This window comes from Anolis carolinensis, unplaced genomic scaffold (assembly GCF_035594765.1).
Source record: "Anolis carolinensis isolate JA03-04 unplaced genomic scaffold, rAnoCar3.1.pri scaffold_7, whole genome shotgun sequence".
Classification (NCBI taxonomy): Eukaryota; Metazoa; Chordata; class Lepidosauria; order Squamata; family Dactyloidae; genus Anolis; species Anolis carolinensis.
In genome coordinates this window covers 2,898,658-2,917,888 of record NW_026943818.1, presented here as the reverse complement: position 1 = coordinate 2,917,888, position 19,231 = coordinate 2,898,658, and the positions used below count along the sequence as shown (strand labels likewise).

General features: G+C 41.8%; 2 protein-coding genes across 5 annotated transcripts in view; both read left to right on the top strand.

Moving 5' to 3' along the window:
* The window catches only part of ndor1 (NADPH dependent diflavin oxidoreductase 1), a 71,453-nt gene extending 65,117 nt beyond the window's left edge, over positions 1–6,336 (top strand). The window contains exon 15 of one of the 4 annotated variants that reach the window (XM_062959124.1): positions 6,047–6,336. In XM_062959124.1, coding sequence (XP_062815194.1) covers positions 6,047–6,201 — 155 coding nt within the window. In that variant the 3' untranslated portion in view covers positions 6,202–6,336. The remainder of the gene's footprint in view (positions 1–6,046) is intronic. The other 3 variants (XM_062959130.1, XM_062959127.1, XM_062959128.1) reach the window with 3 other exon arrangements.
* Positions 6,203–18,716, top strand: cysrt1 (cysteine rich tail 1). Its single transcript, XM_062959140.1, has 2 exons — positions 6,203–6,340; positions 16,201–18,716. Exon 2 carries the CDS (start codon positions 16,227–16,229, stop codon positions 16,608–16,610), a length of 384 nt encoding a protein of 127 aa, XP_062815210.1. The 5' UTR covers positions 6,203–6,340; positions 16,201–16,226; the 3' UTR covers positions 16,611–18,716.
* The last annotated feature ends 515 nt before the right edge of the window (positions 18,717–19,231 follow it).

The following is a 19,231-nucleotide window of genomic DNA, read 5'->3' as shown; positions in this document are numbered from 1 at the left end:
ATGTCGTGATATTTTGGTGCTAAATTTGCAAATACTACATAGAATTACTGCGTATTGAACTACTTTTTCTGTCAAATTTGTTGTATAACATGATGTTTTGGTGCTTAATTTGTAAAATCATAAGCTAATGTGATGTTTAATAGGCTTTTCCTTAATCCCTCCTTATTATCCAAGATATTCGTTTGTCCAAGCTTCTGTTGGTCCGTTTAGCTTGGATAAGTGAGACTCTACTGTATTATTATTGTTGTTATTATTATTATTATTATTATTATTATTATTATTATTATTTATTGTATGACACAGCAAACAAAATAGACATGCTGGATTTCATATCACAAAATCACAAGTTGAACACTTCCAAGTGTCTAGGACTGTGTGATATATTTTCGGATGATGCGTGCAGATCCCAGTAGGGTGGCCTTTTGCAGTTGGCAGATTGTGATTTTGTCAATGTCTATTGTTTCCAAATGCCGGCTGAGATCTTTTGGCACGACACCCAGTGTGCCCATCACCAGTGTGCGGGGAGGGGGGGTATTATTATTGATTATTATTATTATCCTTTATTTTCAGCCTGGAATCGTATTGGCCTTTTGAGCTGCTGCATCACCCTCTTGGCTCATGTTCAGGCTTGGAAGGGTTTCCTTCCTGTCTCTTTTGCTCTGTATTTGCTTATCCAAGGTTCTGCCGGCCCGTTTAGCTTGGATAAGTGAGACTCTACTGTAGATAGATAGATATTACATATATATGTATATCATTGAATCCTAGTAGGAAGAGGCCCGAAGAGCCATCCATTCCAACTCTGATTTAACTGCAGATGGTATACATCAGGGGTCCTCAAACTTTTAAAGCAGAGGGCCGGTCCACAATCCTTCAGACTGTTGAGGGGCCGAATTATCATTTGAAAAAAAACGAACAAATTCCTATGCACACTGCACATGTCTTATTTGTAATGCAAAATAACAACAACAATGAAAGAACAATACAATATTTAAAAATGAAAACAATTTTAACCAACATAAACCTATCAGGATTTCAATGGGAAGTGTGGGCCTGCTTCTGGCCAATGAGATAGTCAAGTTAATTAGGATTGTTGTTGTTGTGTGCCTTCAAGTCATTTCAGACTTTGGGTGAGCCTAAGTCTAAAATTATTTATTTATTCATTTACTACATTTATTTATTACATTTATATCCCACCCTTCTCACCCTGAAAGGGACTCAGAGCAACTGTACATACATACAATATATTATATTATTAGCATAGTACAATATTAGAATTATATATTACTATACTGAACTATACAACTATACTGTAATATTATATGTAATATATAACATATAATTAATATTATTATATGATATTATTATTAGTATTATATTGTATAAAGTGATAATATTATCAATATAATATGTCTATAAAAAGGTAAAGGTTTCCCCTGAAGTTAAGTCCAGTCATGACCGACTCTGGGGGTTGGTGCTCATCTCCATTTCTAAGCCGAAGAGCCTGTGTTGTCCATAGACACCTCCAAGGTCATGTGGCCGGCATGACTGCATAGAGCACTGTTACCTTCCCGCCAGAGCAGTACCTATTGATCTACTCACATTTGCATGTTTTCGAGCTGCTAGGTTGGCAGGAGCTGGGGCTAACAGTGGGCGCTCACTCTGCTCCCGGGATTTGAACCTGGGACCTTTTGGTCCGCAAGTTCAGCAGCTCAGTGCCTTAACACACTGTGCCACCAGTGTGTTAAATATATTATTAATATGTTATATTATTAAAACTGATATAAAAATATAATATTATAAAACTGAGGGCGGGGGCCAGGTAAATGACCTTGAAGGGCCGCATCCGGCCCCCGGGCCTTAGTTTGGGGACCCCTGGTATACATAATTGTATGGTGATGGATTAAATAGTCCACGATGTCCTTGGCCCAGGTTGGAGACTGGCAAAAGGATGCCAGAGCCCCTTGACTATTTTTGTGCATGGATCTGAGCAGGGAAGAAGGCTGGCTGCCTCCCGTGCAGGGCTGTTGTGCAGAGGGCTCCTCCCTGCCACCAGGGGGCGCTCTTGCCCTGCGGAGAGAGACTCATAGAGTGCTTCTAAAAAAGGGGGACCTGTGGTGACCCCTGGTGGTGAGAGGTGGTGGCACAGGGCCCACTGTCTAATACACATTGACAGCATTACAATGTAATCTTCTTCCGGCCGCAGATAGGAAAGGTATAATTAAACCGTATCATTACGTATCAAGGGAGAGGGCCTTTTCTGCTGTGGCCCCCCGTTTATGGAACTCACTGCCCATCGAAATTAGGCAAGCCCCCACTCTTTTAGCCTTCAGGAAAGATTTAAAAACCTGGCTTTTCCGATGTGCTTTCGGAGAGTAACTATTACACACTTCTTTTGTTACTCCCCCATCATCTACCCTCTAGATTGTTTTTATCTTATGTCCCTGGTCTCCGTGATTATATTCTTATCCTTTTCTCACCCCAAGTTTTAATTAAGTGTCTTATGCGGCCCGCCCTGTTTTATATATATATTTATAGATTTTGTGTTGCAGTGTATATGATTATTTATTGTATTGTTTAATTGTATTGTGATATGTTGTTTTATATTTTGCTATATTGTACTGTTCTGGGCATGGCCCCATGTAAGCCGCCCCGAGTCCCCGTTGGGGAGATGGTGGCGGGGTATAAATAAAGTTTTATTATTATTATTATTATTATTATTATTATTATTACAAACATGTATTCAGACTTGCACCACGTCGCAAATTAATTTTTGTAACACGGATAGGATTCCGTGATCAATTAAAATCTTAAAGTAATACGTATAATTATTATATATTAATTATTATTATATATTAATTAATCTATACAGTAGAGTCTCACTTATCCAACATAAACGGGCCGACAGAATGTTGGATAAGTGAATATGTTGGATAATAAGGAGAGATTAAGAAAAAGCCTATTAAACATCAAATTAGGTTATGATTTTACAAATTAAGCACCAAAACATCATGTTATACAACAAATTTGACAGAAAAAGTAGTTCTATACACAGCAATGCTATGTAGTAATTACTGTATTTACGAATTTAGCACCAAAAGATCACGATGTATTAAAAACATTGACTACAAAAATGCGTTGGATAATCCAGAACGTTGGATAAGCGAGTGTTGGATAAGTGAGACTCTACTGTATATATAAAAGAGTGATGGCATCATGGCGACCCACAAAACAACAAAACTACAGGTCCTCCAACCTCGAAATTTGACAGCACAACCCATCATCCACACCTCTAGGTTGATACAACAAAAAGAAAAGAAAAATAAAGTCCTAATTAGAGAGAGAGGAATAATTGCTTTTATCCAATTGCTGCCAGTTAGAAGGCTAAGCTCCTCCAACTTAGTCTCCTAGCAACACAATAAAAAATAATAAAAAACACTAAAAATTAATACAATAAAATACTATAATACTATAGTATAGTATACTATACTATAATAACAGAAAATAACTAAAAATAATACAAGAAAATATAATAAATAAATATATAACTTACAATAAAATTAATAAAAAATGCAAATAAAGTCAAATAAAAATTACACAACAATTTTTAACCAATACCACCACCACTTTGCCACAGCAACGCGTGGCTGGGTACAGCTAGTATTAATATATAATAATAATAATAATATATTATAATATAATATTAATTAATATATATATGACCATGTTCCAGAAGCATTCTATGTTGCAATTGGCCAGCTGGATTAGCATTGAATGGCCTTGCAACTTCAAAGCCTGGCTGCTTCTTGCCTGGGGGAATCCTTTTTTTGATATTATTATTGTTGTATTAACTCTTGTGTTATTACCTTATTGTGTTTTAACTTGTGTATATTGGGCAAATGTATTTATGTCGTTACTTCTGTGAACTATGTTGACCGGGCTTTGCCCCATGTGAGCCGCCTCAAGTCCTTGTAGAGAGATGGTGGCGGGGTATAAATAAAGTTTTATTATTATTATTTTATTGTATGACACAGCAAACAAGATAGACATGCTGGATTTTGTATCACAAAATCACAATTATTACTATTATTATTATTGTTGTTGTTGAGAGGTGTTAGCTGGCCCTGATTGTTTCCTGTCTGGAAGTCCCCTGTTTTCTGAGTGTTGTCTTTTATTTATTATCCTGATTAGCTATTCTTTATTTACTGTCCCAAACACCTCCCAACAAAGGATCCCTCCAGGAAGGAAGCAGCCAGGCTTTGAAGCTGCAAAGCCATTCGATGCTAATCAAGGTGGCCAAGGTGGATTATTAGTCTGGTTGGATTAGTCTGCAGTGCCTTTCATGTCCTTTGATCTGCACTTGCCGAGTTTCCAACAGACCTCACAACCTCTGAGATGCCTGCCATAGATGTTGGCGAAACGTCAGGAGAGAATGCTCCGGGAACGTGGCCATACAGTCTGGAAAACTCACAGCAGCCCAGTAATAGAACAGAATACCATAATGGCTATGCGAGCAAGTATTCAAAGAATAAGTTTTGTTGGCTTCGACTCGGTCTGGACTAAGGTTTATGTACAAGGTTTTTGTGGATGAATGGCTCAAGTATTTTGTATTATTTTAAATCTGTTTTTAATTGCTTATGTATTGTATTGTTGTATATTGGCATTGAATTCTGCCAGTTTTGTAAGCCGCCCTGAGTCCCTTCGGGTGAGAAGGGCGGGATAGAAATGATGGAAATAATAATAATAATAATAATAATAATAATAATAATAATAATAATAATAATAATGATTTTATTTTATGACACAGCAAACAAGATAGATATGCTGGATTTCGTATCACAAAATCACAAGTCGAACACTTCCCAAGTGTCTAGGACTGTGTGATGTATTTTCGGATGATGTGTGCAGATCCCAGTCGGGTGGCCTTTTGTAGTTGGCAGATCGTAATTTTGTCAATGCCTATTGTTTCCAAATGCCAGCTGAGATCTTTTCACACAGCACCCAATGTGCCGATCACCACCGGGACCACCTGCACTGTTTTCTGCCAGTCTTTGAAGTTCAATCTTGAGGTCCTGATAGCGGCTGAGTTTTTCCTGTTGTTTTTCATCAATGCGACTGTCACCTGGGATGGCGACATCAATGATCCAAACCTTTTTCTTTCCCACAACTGTGATGTCTGGTGTGTTGTGTTCCAGAACTTCGTCAGTCTGGATTCAGAAGTCCCACAGTATCTTTGCGTGCTCATTTTCCAAGACTTTTGCAGGTTTGTGATCCCACCAGTTCTTTGCTGCTGGGAGGTGGGACTTGAGGCATAAGTTCCAATGAATCATTTGGGCCACATAGTTGTGCCTCTGTTTGTAGTCTGTCTGTGCGATTTTCTTACAGCAGCTGAGGATATGATCCATGGTTTCCTTTAGATGTTATCCAAGATTTTATCATTATGTTTTGTAGGTGATTTTTAATGACTTGTTTTATTGTTGTTTGATTTGTTTTATTTCTTTGTTTTTATATTATTGATGACCGGGCTTGGCCCCATGTAAGCTGCCCCGAGTCCCTTCGGGGAGATGAGGCGGGGTATAAAAATAAAATTATTATTTTTATTATTATTATTATTATTATTATTATTATTGTTATTATTATTAATGGTTTCGTTGGTTTCCTTGCAGAGTCTGCATTTTGGGTCATCAGCTGATTTTTCGATCTTGGCCTTCATTGCCTTTGTCCTGATGTCTTGCTCCTGGGCTGCAAGGATCAGGCCTTCTGTCTCCTTCTTCAGGGTCCCATTCGTGAGCCAGAGCCAGGTCTTCTCCTTATCAGCTTTTCCTTCAATTTTGTCAAGGAACTTTCCATGCAATGTTTTGTTGTGCCAGCTGTCAGCTCTAGTTTGTAGTGCGGTTTTCTTGTACTGGTTTTTTTGTCTGCTGTGCTTCGAGGAGTTTCTAATTTATGATAATAATAATGCCCACAGAAGAGCTTGGGCATTATTATTATTATTGTTGTAATAAAAGACAATAATAAAAGACAATATTCCAATTTTTTTCCATTGCAGGAGGACAGTGGTGTTCAGCGCCGCAAAAGGCACTCTGCACGTGCTCAGAGGTGCCGTGTTTCCCTTCCCAGGGCCCCACGAAGGCGGAATGGCAAGGCAAACAAGGAGGGAGTGACCTCATCGGGGCTGGAAAGGAAGAAGGAAGGAAAGAGTGAAAAAGAGCGAAAGGAGGAGAAGAAGAGAAGGAGGGGCCTGGAGGTGGCAACAACACAGGTGAGGGTGGAAGCCTCAGGGCGTGCCAGAGGTGAAGTGGAGCCGACGAAGCGGACAACGGACACCGGCAGCCCCCTCCAGGTAAGGAAATCCAAGGGAGAGCCCTTCTTTGCCATCCCAACAACCCTGCGAGGTGGGCAGGATCGGAACCTGTGATTGTGTGGACCTCCTTTGCCCTGATGATGTTTGTTTCTGTGTGCTATTCGATGATTCAGGTCAAGGGAAGGAAGCTAAAAAACCTTGACGTTGCACTTTAGGCACATGTTGAGAACAGAGCCATGTCACCCCTTCGAAGTCGGTTCCCAAACAGAGCTCGATTGTGCTTTGGCCAGGCCTTCCCCATTTCCTATATTGATTCTACAAATCCAGGCCCCGCCTTGTCAGGATTAAATAATACAGTAGAGTCTCACTAATCCAAGCCTCGCTTATCCAAGCCTCTGGATAATCCAAGCCATTTTTGTAGTCAATGTTTTCAATATATCATGATATTTTGGTGCTAAATTCGTAAATACAGTAATTACATCATAACATTACTGCATATTGAACTACCTTTTCTGTCCAATTTGTTGTATAACAGGATGTTTTGGTGCTTAATTTGTAAAATCATAACCTAATTTGACATTTAATAGGCTTTTCCTTAATCCCTCCTTACTATCCAAGTTATTCGCTTATCCAAGCTTCTGCCGGCCCGTTTAGCTTGGATAAGTGACACTCTACTGTAATAAAATTACTAATAATTATTAATAATTATGCTAATCAAGGTGATATTCTATATCTATCTATCTATCTATCTATCTATCTATCTAGATAGACAGACAGACAGATAGAGATATTACTCAAGTATAAGCCTAGTTTTTCAGCCCGTTTTTTAAGACTGAAAAAGCCCCCCTCGGCTTGTACTCTGGTGAGTGTCCTGGTTGGCTTATATTTCGGTCATCTTATACTTGAGAATATATGGTACATTTATTATTTTTCTCTATTATTATTGGTATTATTACATTTATTATTTTTCTCTATTATTGTTGCTACTATTACATTTATTTTACTCTATTTTTATTATTATGTATTTTTATTATTATTATTATTAAATGTATTAATACATTGTGTTGTCGAAGGCTTTCATGGCCGGGATCACAGGGTTGTTGTATGTCTTTCGGGCTGTGTGGCCATGTTCCAGAAGCATTCTCTCCTGACGTTTCGCCCACATCTATGGCAGGCATCCTCAGAGGTTGTGAGGTATGGAGAAAACTAAGCAAAGAGTTTAATATATATCTGTGGAAAGTCTAGGGTGAGAGAGGTCAGTGTGAATGTGTAGTTAATCACTTAAATTAGCATTGAAAAGCTTATCTGCTGTCTTCTTCCTGCCTCTGGGGCATCCTTTGTTTAGAGTCGTTAACTGCCCTTGGTTGATTCATGTCTGGAAACCCTCTGTTTTCAGAGTATTGCTTTTTATTTACTGTTCTGATTTTTGAGTTTTGTAATACTGGTAGCCAGATTTTGTTCATTTTCATGGTTTCTTCCTTTCTGTTGAAGTTGTCCACAAGCATGTGGACAACTTCAACAGAAAGGAAGAAACCATGAAAATGAACAAAATCTGGCTACCAGTATTACAAAACTCAAAAATCAGAACAGTAAATAAAAAGCAATACTCTGAAAACAGAGGGTTTCCAGACATGAATCAACCAAGGGCAGTTAACGACTCTAAACAAAGGATGCCCCAGAGGCAGGAAGAAGACAGCAGATAAGCTTTTCAATGCTAATTTAAGTGATTAACTACACATTCACACTGACCTCTCTCACCCTAGACTTTCCACAGATATATATTAAACTCTTTGCTTAGTTTTCTCCATACCTCACAACCTCTGAGGATGCCTGCCATAGATGTGGGCGAAACGTCAGGAGAGAATGCTTCTGGAACATGGCCACACAGCCCGAAAGACATACAACAACCCTATTAATACATTTATTATTTCACTCTGATCTCATTATTATTATTGTTGCATTTATTATTTTACTCAATTTATTATTATTTGTATTATTTTCCTGTATTTGTTATTATTATTACATGTCGTATTTTACTCTATTATTATTAAAAGGATACATAAGCACATTTACATTGAAGAAGATGAAAATTATGATTGGATCAGAGTTGGAGAGTCTTATTTTAAATTTGAGCTTGATGTAAATATTCAAAAACATTGAACCTACAGATGCCTCAATTAATGTAATTTTTGGTATCTGTTTTTACTTCTGAAATTTACCACCCTTGGCTTATGCTGGACTCAATGTTTTCCCAGTTTTTTTGTGGTAAAATTAGGTGCCACGGCTTATATTCGGGTCAGCTTATACTCAAGTATATATGGTAGATATATTCCTTTCCTATGGGGCATATTATGGTCTGGAATGGGCCTACTTTGGTGGATTTCACCAGGTTCCTGGGCCATCTTGGGCGCAATGGCGCATCCAATGTGGGGCAAAGGTAAGGTGTGGGCGGAGCAGTATCACACCTGTTGAACCTTTACCTGTGATGGAGCAGCAAGGCCTTATCGGTCCGTCCAAAATGGAAAGTGCAGTCCGTGCATTCCTCTGCTTATCTCGGGACACCTTTAAATAGCTTTGCTGTCCAGAGGACACCTCATGCCTGTGTTTGTTATAAAGGGAGGGTGCAAACCATGCAGAAAGCCTCGAAAATATTGATTTAAGCAGCCCAGCCCAAGGCCAGGAATGAGGTTGCACTTCTCGGCCACAAAGCCCTCCTTGAGATCCAGAGTTAATGCAGTTTGATACTACTTTGAGCGCCATGGCTACCGAACGGTGGGATTTGTAGTTTACTGACATGCCAGAAGGCTCAAGGCTTTGCAAGATCCCATAGCCAGAGTAATTCTAGTGGTGTCACCCTGTAGTCATTGTCTTCAACACTGAGTGGGCTGGATGGCCACCTGTTGGGAGTGCTCTGATGGTGTCTTCCATTATGGCAGAATGGGGTTGGACTGGATTGCCCTTAGGGGTCTCTTCCAGTTCTAGGATTATATACAGATATCTATCTCAATTATATCTGCCTATCGTTTCTCTTTTTTATGTCTCATCTATGGCTGGATGGCCATCTGTTGGGAGTGCTCTGATCGTGCCTTCCTTTATGGCAGAAGGAGGTTGGACTTGGTGGGCCTTAGGGGTTTCTTCCAGTTCTAGGATTATATACAGATATCTATCTCAATTATATCTGCCGATTATCTCTCTTTTTTGTGTCTCATACCTATGACTGGATGGCCATCTGTTGGGAGTGCTCTGATGGTGTCTTCCTTTATGGCAGAAGGGAGTTGGACTGGATCGCCCTTAGGGGTCTCTTCCAGTTCTAGGATTATATACAGATATATATCTCAATTATATCTGCCTATCATCTCTCTTTTTTGTGTCTCATCTATGGCTGGATGGCCATCTGCTGGGAGTGCTCTGATGGTGTCTTCCATTATGGCAGAAGGGGTTTGGATTGGACGGGCCTTAGGGGTCTCTTCTATTATAAGGTTATATATTTCTCATATACAGAGACCTATCTCAATTATATCTGTCTTTCTGTGTCTCATATCGATGGCTGGCCATCTGTTGGGAGTGGTCAAATGGTGCCTTCCTTTGTGGCAGAATGGGGTTGGACTGTCCTTGCTCTTACCTGTCCTCTGTCCCTTTAAGCGCAATCTGCAGGAAGTTCCCTGATCTGAAATTAATTAATCTCAAATTATTATTATTATTATTATTATTGACACAACGAAATAGTCTGACACAGCAAACAAGATAGATATTCTGGATTTCATATCACAAAATCACAAGTCGAACACTTCCCAAGCGTTTAGGACTGTGTGATGATGAAGATGATGATGATGATTTTTATTATTATTATTATATGCTGGATTTCGTATCACAAAATCACAAGTCGAACACTTCCCAAGTGTCTAGGACTGTGTGATTTATTATTATTATTATTGACACAACGACGTTGTATGACACAGCAAACAAGATAGATATGCTGGATTTCGTTTCACAAAATCACAAGTCGAACACTTCCCAAGTGTCTAGGACTGTGTGATGTATTATTATTATTATTATTATTATTATTATTATTATTATTATTATTATTATTTTATTATGACACAGCAAACAAGATAGATATGCTGGATTTCGTATCACAAAATCACAAGTCGAACACTTCCCAAGCGTTTAGGACTGTGTGATGATAATGATGATGATGATGATGATGATGATTATTATTTACTTTTATCCCTCGTTTTTCCCATAGTGAACAAAATAAAAAAAACTATAATACAGATAACCATCATCTTCCCCCAGCCCAACATATACAGTAGAGTCTCACTTATCCAACATTCGGTTATCTAACATTCTGGATTATCCAACACATTTTTGTAGTAATGTTTTCAATACATCATGATATTTTGGTGCTAAATTCATAAATACAGTAATTACTACCTAGCATTACTGCATATTGAACTACTTTTTCTGTCAAATTTGTTGTATGACATGATGTTTTGGTGCTTAATTTGTAGAATCATAACCTAAATTGATATTTAATAGGCTTCTCCTTAATCTCTCCTTATTATCCAACATATTCACTTATCCAACGTTCTGCCAGCCCGTTTATGTTGGGTAAGTGAGACTCTTCTGTAACTCATAAATCAACATTTTGCATAAAATACAAATTACATAAATATAAATAAGCCCAAAAGCGATCACATATATCATTCTCACTACGATCCCTAGGCCTCAGGCCACCGAGGTTGTCCTAAGACATTAAACTAATTAAGATTTAATTTGAAATGTTCACAAAAAGAGCGGAGGCGATGCCTCGGGAGCAGAGATTGGAAACACCTTCTCCGAGCCTTTGAAGCCAGAATCCAGTTGAGTCCTCGTTCTGGAAAAGTCTCTTTATTTGCACAGAGGTGTTTGAGGTGGAATCTTCCAGGACGGCCTCTGGTTTCGGCTGAAAAGCCCCTGAGATCCATCAAGAGAGAAACCCAGATAATGGGGATTAGGAAGCTCAGACCAAGATTTAGGAGGGAGCCTTTGGTTGAAGGAGACTCGGACATTTCGCCCGGAGAGGAGGAAGCAGACAGGTGAGCGGACACCTTCAAGATTGGGCTCGTTTTCTGAGAGTATTGGGGGGAAACCAAGAGAAGAAAGGCCTCCTAAACATGGCAAGGGCTTCTTGAATGTACAATCCATTGTTGGGGTTGGAGGGGCATCTCTCTAGAGAGATTTCATTGTGTCTTTCTGCCCTGCAGAGGTTGGACTGGGTGGTCTTTAGGAGCCCCTCATCTCTAAGAGTCTGGGATTCACTTTGAGGTCTCAGTGTTCAGATTTGGAATTCTTATTACAGTAGAGTCTCCAGGCAGGAAACAATCAGGGCTAGTTAACACCTCCCAACAAAGGATTCCCCCAGGCAGGAAGCAGCCAGGCTTTGCAACTGCAAGGCTATTCAGTGCTAATCAAGTTGGCCAATGGCAATATTCACACTTGCCTCAAGCAGACAAGAATTCTTTCTTTCTCCCACCCTGGACATCATTCCACAGATATATATATATATATATATATATATATATATATATATATACACACACACACACACACACACACACACACACACACACACACACACATACACACACACACACACACACACACTAGCTGTGCCCGGCCACGCGTTGCTGTGGCGAAGTATGGTGGAAGGGCCTTGAGTCTACACTGCCATATAATCCAGTGCAAATTAGATAATCTGTGGAAGAATCCTAATTGAGGCCTAAATCTGCCTGTCCCCTAACTGAACCCTGGCTGTCCCTTGGCTGAGTTGGTTGCTAGGAGACCAAGTGGGTGGAGCTTAGCCTTCTAACTGGCAGCAATTGGATAAAAACAATTATTGCTCTCCCTCTAATTAGGACTTTATTTTTCTTTTCTTTTTGTTGTATCAACCTAGAGGCGTGGATGATGGGTTGTGTTGTCAAATTTCCAGGTTGGGGGCCTGTAGTTTTGTTGTTTTGTGGGTCGCCGTGATGCCATCACTTTTTTATATATATATATATATATATTAGCTGTGCCCGGCCACGCGTTGCTGTGGCTAGGACTTAATTTTTCTTTTCTTTTTGTTGTATGAACGTAGAGGCATAGATGAGAGGTTGTGCTGTCAATTTTCAAGGTTGTGGGGCGTTCAGTTTAGTTGTTTTGTCCGGTGCCGTGATTCCATTACCCTTTTATATATATAGATATACACAGTAGATTCTCACTTATCCAAGCAAAACAGGCCGGCAGAACCTTGGATAAGCGAATATCTTGGATAATAAGGAGGGATTAAGGAAAAGCCTATTAAACGTCAAATTAGGTTATGATTTTACAAATTAAGCACCAAAACATCTTGTTATACAACAAATTTGACAGGAAAAGTAGTTCAATACGCAGTAATGTTATGTTGTAATTACTGTATTTACGAATTTAGCACTGAAATATCATGATGTATTGAAAATATTGACTACAAAAATGCATTGGATGAATTAGAACCTTGGATAAGCGAGGCTTGGATGAGACTTTACTGTATTATTGTTGTTCTTGTTGTTGTTGCAGTCAGATTTGGATTTTTTTAAATATTATTTTATGTAAAGGCAATACACAGTAATGTTATGATTTAATTCCTGTATTTACGAATTTAGCACCAAAATATCACGATATATTGAAAACATTGACGACAAAAATGGCTTTATTATCTAGAGGCTTGGATAAGTGAGGCTTGGATAAGTGAGACTCTACTGTATTATTATTATTATTAATAATAATAATCTATATATATAAAATGATAAAGTTGTTTGCGCAGTGACTATAACAACAAAACTAAACATCCCAGAAATGCGAAATTTGGCAACACAATGCAAAAGGCTTGCCTCCCGGTTACAACAACACAACCACACTACAAAACCACAATCCGGACCCACAAAACTCACAACAACGCATCATGCGATAACAACACAACTAAACGCCCCAGAAATACAAAACTTGGCAACACAATGCAAAAACCTTGCCTCCCAGTTGTAACAACACAACCACACCACAAAACCACACAGGACCCACAAAACTCACAACAACGCATTGTGACTATAACAACACAACTAAACGCCCCAGAAATACGAAACTTGGCAACACAACGCAAAAGCCTTCCCTCCAGGTTGTAACAACACAACCACACCACAAAACCACAATCCGGACCCACAAAACTCACAACAACGCATCGTGACTATAACAACACAACTAAATGCCCCAGAAATACGAAACTTGGCACACAACTAAACACCCCAGAAATATAAAACTTGACAACACAACGTAAAAGTCTTGCGTCCCGGTTGTAACAACACAACCACACCACAAAACCACAATCCGGACCCACAAAACTCACAACAATGCATCGTGACTATAACAACACAACTAAACCACTCAGAAATACGAAACTTGGTGCACAACTAAACGCCCCAGAAATACAAAACTTGACAACACAACACAAAAGCCTTTTCTCCCGGTTGTAACAACACAACTACACCACAAAACCACAATCCGGACCCACAAAACTCACAACAACGCATTGTGACTATAACAAATACCAAATTTGACAACACAACTCATCCACCTCCCCAATCCCTACATTCACACTTGGCCTCCAAAAAAACAATTACAATAATAACAATAACAACAACAACAATAAGAATCAACACCATCACAGGCAAGAAACAGCCAGGCACTGAGGCTGAGAGGCCAGTCAGTGCTACACTGGGCCTCCAAAAAACAATACAGTAGCATCTAACTTATCCAACCTTCATGACCACAACAACAACAATAATAATAAACACCTACACAGGCAAAACAAAAAAAGGACTATTGTACCACAATAAAAATATAAACTGCACTCAGCAGAATCAGACATTACAACTAACAACAAACCAAAGACAACAGGGATCTCAAGCAATTATCAATCAACACAAAAATTGAAGAAGGTAACAGACTTCAAATACTACTACTAATGTGAGTATAAAGAAGGTCACAGCATAAATACAACCTAATGTAGACTGACCAACACCACCAGACTAAGCCACAGCAACGCGTGGCCGGGCACAGCTAGTAATATTATATTATGACATAGCAAATAAGATAGATATGCTGGATTTCGTATCACAAAATCACAAGTCGAACACTTCCCGAGTGTCTAGGACTGGGTGATGTATTTTCGGATGATGCACACAGATCCCAGTTGGGTGGCCTTTTGCAGTTGACAGATCGTAATTTTGTCAATGTCTGTTGTTTCCAAATGCCGACTGAGATCTTTTGGCACGTCACCCAGTGTGCCCATCACCACCGGGACCACCTGCACTGGTTTCTGCCAGAGTCTTTGAAGTTCAATCTTGAGGTCCTGAGAGCGACTGAGTTTTTCCTGTTGTTTTTCCTCAATGCGACTTTCACCTGGGATGGCAACATCAATGATCCAAACCTTTTTCTTTTCCACAACTGTGAGGTCTGGTGTGTTGTGTTCCAGAACTTTGTCAGTCTGGATTCGGAAGTCCCACAGTATCTTTGCGTGCTCGTTTTCCAAGACTTTTGCAGGTTTGTGATCCCACCAGTTCTTTGCTGCTGGGAGGTGGTACTTGAGGCATAAGTTCCAATGAATCATTTGGGCCACATAGTTGTGCCTCTGTTTGTAGTCTGTCTGTGCGATTTTCTTACAGCAGCTGAGGATATGATCCATGGTTTCGTCGGTTTCCTTGCACAGTCTGCATTTTGGGTCATCAGCTGATTTTTCGGCCTTTGTTTTGAGGGCTTGCTCCTGGGCTGCAAGGATCAGGCCTTCTGTCTCCTTCTTCAGGGTCCCATTCGTGAGCCAGAGCCAGGTCTTCTCCTTATCAGCTTTTCCTTCAATTTTGTCAAGGAACTTTCCATGCAATGTTTTGTCGTGCTAGCTTTTCAGCTCTAGTTTGTAGTGCGATTTTCTTGTACTGATTTTTTGTCTGCTGTGCTTTGAGGAGTTTCTGATTTTGGACTTCAATCAAAGCAGGTTCTTCACTTTGCTTGACATATTCTGCCAGGGCATGTTCTTCTTCTTTGACGGCTTGTTTGACTTGTAAGAGTCCTCTGCCCCCTGATGTTCTAGGCAGATATAGCGAGGGTGCAGTGAATGATGAATGGTCATGAGTTTTCTTGTTTTTCTGTCCAAATTTTCCAGTTCCATCTGTGTCCAGTTTATGATGCCAGCAGTATATCTTATGACAGGTATGGCCCAGGTGTTTATGGCCTTGATAGTGTTGCCTCCATTGAGCTTGCTTTTGAGAATTTTTCTGACCCTTTGTGTGTATTCTTTGCTGACCAGTTTTCACATGTTCATGCTTGATGTTGTCCAGCTGTAGTATGCCCAGATATTTATAGGCCTCTGGGTGGTGACACTTTATCGTTTGGCCATTAGGCATATTTATGCCCTCACTTTCAATGATTTTTCCCTTCTTCAATGCCACTGTCGAACATTTTCCAAACCAAACTCCATGCTGATATCAGTGCTAAAAATTCAGACAGTGTTGGTCAGAGACTGGATTTCAGTTTCCGTTTTCCCATACAGCTTCAGGTCATCCATGTACATCAGATGTGAAATTTTGTGAGATTTCTTAGATGTTTGATAGCCGAGATTTGTTTTTTGTAAGATTGTTGACAGAGGGATCATGGCGATAATGAAAAGCAGAGGGGACAATGAGTCTCCCTGGGTTGTGCCAGCTGTCAGCTCTAGTTTGTAGTGCGGTTTTCTTGTACTGATTCTTTGCTGTGTTTTGAGGAGTTTCTGATTATTATTATTATTATCAAGCAAAAGAGGGGATGCTTAATTAAAACCACCCTCTCTCTCTTTCTGTCTCTCTCTCTGACAGGTGATTGGCTGACCCTGGGCAGATCCATGGACCGCGGGGTGACCATCAAGAACCCTTATGCCAGCGTGAGCCTCCCGCGGGCGCAGCTCAAGGAGGACTTCCTCCGCTACTCCCTGGGCGAGGACCAGGCCCCGGGCGCCGTGCTCTACAGCCCCAGCCCCCTGCCCACCTACACGGAGGGCCCCCGGGTCCCCACGCGGGAGTCCTGGGCCCAGCCCTTCAACCCTTACGCCAGCCTCTCCCTGCCCAACCGCGGGGCCGCTGCTCCGGAGCCTTTCCACTGGAAGAGCCAGCAGGCCGCAGGCGGCGGGGACAGCAGGGGCCCTAAAGGCGGGGGCTGCTGCTGCTGTTGCCCTTGCTGCTGCAAGCGCTCCCCGTGCAGCAGGCGCTGCCGCTGCGTCGTCTCCTAAGGCAAGACCCCCACCTTGGCCCCCAAGACGGCTTCCGACCGGCGCCGGGCAACTCCAGTTTGGACCTTAAAGCAAAGGAACACAAGACAGGGATGGAAAGCAGGACTCTTAGGACAAAGGGACTCTTCTTGGAAAGGGGCCACGCACCTTTGCAACCCACATGCGTTGACTTTGCAACCCATACGCATTGACTTCGCAACCCACATGCGTTGACTTTGCAACCCATACGCGTTGGCTTTGCAACCCATATGCGTTGACTTTGCAGCCCATATGCATTGACTTTGCAACCCATATGCGTTGGCTTTACAACCCATACGCATTGGCTTTGCAACCCATATGCGTTGACTTTGCAACCCATATGCAATGACTTTGCAAGCCATATGCGTTGACTTTGCAAGCCATATGCATTGACTTTGCAAGCCATATGCGTTGATTTCGCAACCCATATACATTGACTTTGCAACCCATATACATTGACTTTGCAACCCATATGCGTTGACTTCGCAACCCATATACGTTGACTTTGCAACCCATATGCATTGACTTTGCAACCCACATGCATTGACTTTGCAACCCATGACTTTACAACCCATATGTGTTGACTTTGCAACCCATTTGCATTGACTTCGCAACCCATGACTTTACAACCCATATGAGTTGACTTTGCAACCCATATGCATTGACTTTGCAACCCATACGCATTGACTTTGCAACCTATACTCATTGACTTTGCAACCTATACGCATTGACTTTGCAGTCCATACGCATTGACTTTGCAAGCCATATGCATTGACTTTGCAACCCATATGCATTGACTTTGCAACCCACATGCATTGACTTTGCAACCCACATGCATTGACTTTGCAACCCATATGCATTGACTTTGCAACCCACATGCATTGACTTTGCAATCCATGGGCATTGACTTTGCAACCCACATGCATTGACTTTGCAATCCATGGGCATTGACTTTGCAACCCACATGCATTGACGTAATCTTCTCTGCAGGAACTGGTGAAGGAGCGACGACACCCTCAACAAGTCCTAGAGTTGAAAGAGATCCCCGGAGGCCACCCAATCCAACCCTCTTCTGCCAGGAAGGAACTACACCATTCAATCCCTCCTGACAGATGGCCATCCAGCCTCTCATAGAGTCATAGCATTGGAAGAGACTCCCAAAGGACATCCTATCCAATCCCATTTTGCCAGAAAGGAAGACACATAAGTCAGTCCCTCCTGATAGATGGCCATCCCCTGGACTTTGAGGCAAAGAGTTCCACTGGTGAACACAGCTCTTCTTACAGTCCTTCCTTATGTTCAGGCCGAATCTCTCCTGCTGTCTTTTGAGTCCAAAGTCTCCAAGGGCAGAAGGAAACAAGCCTGTTCCCTTTTGTGTCATCCTTTCGAACATGTAAACAACTGCTTTAAACTGGAGTATCTGCCGCATAATCCAGCTCAATACACAACTGTATGGAAGGGGCCTTTGTCACGCAGCTGTGGGTTCGAGGACCTTGTCCTTGTGCCTTCGCTCTGTGTTTGCTCTTTTTCTTTCTCTTTCTTGGGCAGGGACTCTCCGCTCTGGCTCTTCCACATTCTGAGCATTTTCTGCTCTTTCCTCGTCTCGGCCGAAACCCTCTTGCAGCCCTGAAGCCTTTCTAAGGATGGTGACCGGAGAAGCCCCAGAGGGTCCTGTGCAGCTGCAGATATACAGCCAGAAAACCCTGAAGGCAGAAGAGAAAAGGGGGAAAGGGGGCTTTGTTGCAGTGCTGCTTTTTTTTCCCTCCCCGTGGCCAAAAAAGCTGCCTCGTGGGTGCTATTTTTAGGCCCACGTTGCCTTGCGAGGCGTTTGCATCGAGGGTGGAACGAGAAAGGCAGGCGGAGGGAGGGAGGCTGGAACCAGGGCTTGGGGAGCCATAAACTCCCTGCCACTGCGCATCATGTCTTTGCCATGTTTCCTTTTCATGGGTTCGGGCGGGGGGAGGTTTGCAAGGCACAGCTCCCTCGACTCAGTGGGTCCGGCTCTGCAAGATTCCTGGGCTCTGCTTGACCTTATCCCCCCTCAATAAAAAAAAGTCCCAAGTTTGGACAAGCAGGAATGCAACAAGACCAGTCCGGCCTGATTCCCTTCCAGGAAAGAGAGGCCTTGCAAGTGGGCAGCAGCAGGAGCATGGGGGGAGTAATTGAGTTTGTTTTCTTATCGCGTCAGACACGACTTGAGAACATCTTGGTGCGAAAGAATTGGCCGTCTACATAGACGTTGCCCAGGGGATGCCCGGATGTGTTGCCGTCCTGCTGGGAGGTTTCTCTCATTTCCCCCCGCAAGCTAGAGCTGACAGATGAGAGCTCACCCCATTGCATAGATTCAAACCGCTAACCTTTAGGTTAGCAACCCAACCTTCAGGTCAGCAGTCCAGGGTTTAACCCAGTGGTTCCCAAACTTATCTGGCCTCCCGCCCCCTTTCCAGAAAAAATATGACTCAGTGCTCCCTGGAAAGGTGGGTGTGGCTTAGAGGGGTGGGCGTGGCTCCTGCTCAAGAGGGCGGGGCTGAGCCTCTCCCCTAGTCCAAGCTGGGAGGGGGAGGTGGGCGGGGCCACAAATGGGCAGCCGGGACTGGGATGGG